The following is a 5,680-nucleotide window of genomic DNA, read 5'->3' on the forward strand; positions in this document are numbered from 1 at the left end:
TCCTACAAATGAAAGAAGGTGAGAGTGTTGATGCATATTTTGCTTGAACTCTCACCATTGCAAACAATATGAAAATTCATGGCGAAGACATAAAACAAGTTGTGATTACTGAAAAAAACTTGAGACCAATGACATCAAGATTTGACTATGTTATATGTTCGATTGAAGAGTCTAATAATTTAGACACTTTAACAATTGATGAATTGCAAAGTAGCTTACTGGTACATGAGCAAAGACTGAATGGACGTGTAAGTGATGAACAAGCACTAAAGGTGACATATGATACCAGATTAGGCCGCACCTCGACCTGAGACTCCTGCACACACGTCGCTCTCTGATTGTGCCACGTGGCACATCTGCAGCGCGGCTCCTCTCGGCTCAAGCGGCTTAATCGGCTCGGCAGCGGCTCCTCAGCTCCAACGGCTTATTTGGCTCAAGAAACCTGTTTCCAGCCTGTTTGACACCGTTCCGACCCTCCCGGACCAGGTTTCGGCCCTGTTTAAGGTAAAATGGAACATTTTAAGGTCGTATTTCACAAATTCCTGTTGAGAATTTATTATTATTTGTGAAATCCTAACGAAAGTGACGAATGAACCAATAGGAACCAACCACCAACAGAAGCGTAGAACGTTCACGAGGAGCTAGGAGCTTACGTTATATTCTAGGGAGTACTTCGGCTAAGGCCTACCAAGTAAGTGGCTCACCCGTTGTAGGTTACGCATTATTTGCTGTATGTTGGCACGTGCCCATGGATTTGCACGTGTCATTGTATGCTAGTTTAATGTGCATAAGTACGAAATCATGTGAACGTGAATGTATGTTATGTATGTTGTTTAGTTGATGTGATATGTTATGCATGTGACGATGTGTGGCCCTTGAACGATTATGGCTTGTTTGTATGAATATTTGAATGTAACTGCATGAATTGTATGACATGAAATACGGTAAATTGCATGAAACATAACCCCGCTAGGAATATGTATGATATGTAAAGAAATGAGAGTGAGAATGACATGTCAGCATGAAAACGTGACAGGGGGTTATGTTCATTAATGATAAATGGAGGACTAGTGGGACCTCATGCATATTGTGTGTTCATGCATTTGGGGGGATACCCCTATCCCATCACGAGGGTACGGACGCGTACATCCAATGGCAGGACAACGATCGTTATGCTTTGAATAACGCTGCCGTGACGGTTCTAGTTTTAACGGGTCCCGGCATAAGGGGCTCCAAGAGTATGCCCACCGGCTAAGGATAGTGGCCCAGCGGTGTGCAAACTAGCTGGTGAGCCCATACTCGTACGTATGGGCTGTGTGTAGAGTATATGGTACACGTCCACGATTACCCGTTAGGATTACACCGTAGGGAAAATGAAACGAAACGAAACGAAACGATAGGTCCCATCATTTCATTGCATGTGATTGTTGCATAACCTCGATAGGGGGTCACTTACTGAGTATTCTATAAATACTCAAGCTTCGTGCTACTTTACTTTTGCAGATAAGGGCAAGGCACCCATGTGACGACGACGGCGACATTGTACACCTCGGGACCGTGGCACATGCATAGGATAGTTATTTGGTTTTTTTTTCCATTTCGTAGTCTAGGCTGAATTCAGTTTGCATCATTAGCATAGGTTAGTATAGGTTGAAATAGTTTTACATAATAAGCTATAGGGTAGAATAAAACATTCATTTGGTTTTTGTTTTTTCTTTATTTTCAATAATGTTCTGTTCTTTTTCCATGTAATCATTTTTTTTTCTTTCACGAGGTAATAAAAGGCGAGAGTAAGTCGCATTTAAGAATCGGGCCCATTTAATATATATTCAGCATTTCAAGGTATAGTAAGAACCTTAGATTAAATAGGTAAAATATTAGGGTCGTTACAGTTGGTATCAGAGCTTTGGGTTATAGATCTTGTAGACTAGCCTACAGAGTAGGCTTGGCATGTTCCACGGTCCAATTACTGATGCCCCGTCGTTGCCAAGTACGCCTTATGTAGAATGAGGGATGTATGACCTTTGTGATATATTTAATGTTGTTGGCTTTAAATGATGCATGACATGATACTGTATGAAAAGGCGTTGATGTATCTGGTGTTGATGTGATCTGATGTAATGCATGTCTTTACGTTATGATATTTATGTTTTTTTTTATACATATGAATTATATGGTAGGATATAGGGAATGTTGTAAATCATAAACTTAGCTAGAATCCTTTTCTTGGTTTCTAGAACCATGCCGCACAGAGGACGTAAAAGAGGTAGGAGAGGAGAGGACGACCTCCCATTAGGAGAGGAGGAAGAAGAGACGTCGATAGAAGTTCTTCCCAAAAGGGATCGACTACCGGCCCATATGCGTTTGTACCACCTCTTGAATACGCACCTCCCCCACAAACCGTACCACCCCCTGGATATACACCTTCCCCACAAGCTGTACCCCCTCCTAAATACGCACCGCCCCCTCAAGTTGCACCACAGGCCGGGTTAGACCCCGCCACAAGGTTAGTGTTGGAATCCCTCCAAAAAACAATGCAAACTATGCTAGACACACAACAGGCCACGTTGTTGGCTACGCAACAAGTCGCGGCAATGGCCACGCAACCGGCCAACGCGATGGCCACGCAACCAGCCAACGCAGCGGCCCCGCAATCGGGGGATGCGGTAGCTATCCAACCAGTGAACAACCCGCACCCGGATAGGGGCGCGAGTTGGTTAAAGGATTTTAGGCGGTATAACTCCCGTCCTTTTGTCGGTTCAAAGAAAGATCCCACAGGGGCTCAGATATGGATCGCAAACATGGAATTGACCTTTGAATCAATGAGATGCCCTGATGAATTTAAGGTAGCATGTGCGACATATGTTTTACAAAAAGATGCAGAAGTGTGGTGGTCGGATAATAAACAGAGCATCAACCCGGGCGAGGGAATTACAACGTGGGAGACCTTGAAGGAAGCCTTTCTAAAATACTATTATCCAAAGGAAACCCGTATAAAGAAACAGCAAGAGTTTAACCACTTAACCCAAGGTGATCGCACGGTGGATCAGTACGATCAGGACTTCATGAGATTGAGAAGGTTTGCACTGTCTTTAGCTGACACTAAAGAGAAACAGACAGAAAAAATTTATGTTAGGATTGAATCCGAAAACCTGCCGCATGTTAGAGGCCTTTAACCCAAAAACCTATGAAGAGGCCCTAAGGACGGTCAAGGCCCTAGAGGAACCCCTAGAGGAAAAGAAAATGGAGCCAACTGTCCTCACAAGGCGGAAACGCCCTGTCGAGGTCGATACCACAGAATTCCAACCATCGTCCCAGAGACCTCGATATTAGAGTAGGCCACCTGCTCCACCCCCAATAGGCCGATACCTAGCAATGGAGAAGCCCTTGTGCCGTAACTGTGGAAAACAACATGTTGGGAGATGTTTGGCGGGCTCAGATATGTGTTATATCTGTGGTCATGCAGGTCATGTGGCCAGAACTTGCCCTACAAAGAGCCCGGGAAATCCAAGGGAACCCCTTAGAGGACCGGTGATCCGAGAGCCCACCTTACATACCCGTCCACAGACTAGGGCATATGTAATGACCAGTAAAGAGGCGGGAACATCTGGCACCGTGGTAACAGGTACACTTTCTATACTAGGACACTTTGTGTTGACATTGTTTGATTCTGGTTCTACCCATTCCTTTCTTGCTTTACCATTTGTTAAACAAGTAGGGTTCGTAGTAGAACCCTTAAGGGCATGCATTGTTGGTCGGTACCCAAGCAGGGGTAGACTTAGTTACAAAAAATAGAGTAAAGGACGGACAAGTGGTAATAGCTGGACAAACCATCCACGTAGACTTAAAGTAGTGAATATGACGAATTTTGACGTCATACTAGGAATGGACTGGTTAGCAGAAAACTTTGCTAGCATAGACTGCCATAAGAAGGAGGTGATATTCACACCTCCCAACGGACTTACCTTTAAGTTTAAAGGAACCTCCACAGGTACCACCCCAAAAATAATATCGATGATANATGATATTCACACCTCCCAATGGACTTACCTTTAAGTTTAAAGGAACCTCCACAGGTACCACCCCAAAAATAATATCGATGATAAAAGCGAGGCGCCTGATACAACAAGAGGGGTGGACATTTCTAGCCTGTGCAGTAAATACGAAAGGAAAGGAAAAACCCATAGATACAGTACCCATAGTAAACGAATTTATGGATGTCNAGTATTTCTAGCCTGTGCAGTAAATACAAAAGGAAAGGAAAAACCCATAGATACAGTACCCATAGTAAACGAATTTATGGATGTCTTCCCGGAGGACCTCCCGAGAATTCCTCCATCGTGAGAGGTAGACTTTGGAATAGATCTGGAACCAGGAACGGGACCCATCTCTAAGGCCCCGTACCGCATGGCANTCTCTAAGGCCCCGTACCGCATGACACCAGCAGAACTAAAAGCGCTTAAAACACAACTACAAGACCTGCTAGATAAGGGCTTCATTCAACCTAGCGTGTCCCCTTGGGGTGCGCCAGTATTGTTTGTTAAAAAGAAAGACGGCTCAATGCGTTTATGCATTGATTATAGGGAATTAAACAAGAGGACGATAAAGAATAAATACTCGTTACCCCGTATCGACGACCTATTTGACCAACTACGTGGGGTGACCGTGTTTTCTAAAATAGATCTTCGATCACGATACCATCAAATTAAGATTAAAAATGAAGACATACCGAAAACAGCCTTTCGAACCAGATATGGCCACTACGAGTTTGTGGTGATGTCTTTTGGTCTCACTAATGCCCCAGCAATATTTATGGAACTAATGAACCGAGTATTTAAGGAGTGCTTAGACTCTTTTGTGATCGTGTTCATAGACGATATCCTGATATACTCGAAAACGGACCTAGAACACCAAGAGCACCTTCGCAGAGCCTTAACTATCCTTAGGGAGAACAAGCTGTATGCCAAATTCACCAAGTGTGAATTTTGGCTACGACAGGTTTCGTTTCTAGGGCACGTAGTGTCTAAAGACGGAATCTTCGTAGATCCCAATAAGATAGAAGCGGTCACGAAATGGAAACGCCCAACAACGGTCACCGAGATACGAAGTTTCTTAGGATTGGCAGGCTACTACCGAAGGTTTGTCCAGGACTTCGCTAGAATAGCCACGCCTCTCACCCAATTGACAAAAAAAGGTGTACCTTTTGTTTGGGACGATACTTGTGAGGCCAGCTTTCAAGAGCTGAAACAAAGACTAGTATCCGCCCCAGTGCTCACAGTTCCAGAGAGTTCTGTGGGATATGTGATTTACAGTGACGCATCCAAAAAGAGATTAGGTTGTGTACTGATGCAACATGGCAAGGTGGTTGCGTATGCGTCACGCCAACTAAAGGATTACGAGAAAAACTATCCTACACGTGATTTGGAGCTGGCAGCAGTAGTGTTCGCGTTAAAAATTTGGCGACACTACCTGTATGGCGAAAAGACCCAAATCTACACGGACCACAAAAGACTAAAATATTGGTTCACACAAAAAGAATTGAACATGAGACAACGTAGATGGTTAGAGCTGGTAAAAGATTACGACATAGACATCCAGTACCATCCTAGAAAAGCAAACGTAGTCGCTGATGCACTGAGTCGAAAAGCAGTACACTCGTCGGCCCTCATCACCAGGGAGC

General features: G+C 44.1%; 1 protein-coding gene across 1 annotated transcript; it reads left to right on the forward strand.

Annotated features, from left to right (window-relative positions):
* Positions 1–2,594: 2,594 nt before the first annotated feature.
* LOC111784144 lies at positions 2,595–3,176 on the forward strand. The gene has a single exon (XM_023664955.1). It carries the CDS (start codon positions 2,595–2,597, stop codon positions 3,174–3,176), a length of 582 nt encoding a protein of 193 aa, XP_023520723.1.
* Positions 3,177–5,680: the final 2,504 nt, after the last annotated feature.

This window comes from Cucurbita pepo, unplaced genomic scaffold, assembly GCF_002806865.2.
Source record: "Cucurbita pepo subsp. pepo cultivar mu-cu-16 unplaced genomic scaffold, ASM280686v2 Cp4.1_scaffold000156, whole genome shotgun sequence".
Taxonomy (NCBI): Eukaryota; Viridiplantae; Streptophyta; class Magnoliopsida; order Cucurbitales; family Cucurbitaceae; genus Cucurbita; species Cucurbita pepo.

Coding starts and splice junctions, on each gene's coding strand:
- LOC111784144 (XM_023664955.1), top strand. CDS start 2,595: ATGGCCACGCAACCGGCCAACGCGATGGCCACGCAACCAGCCAACGCA.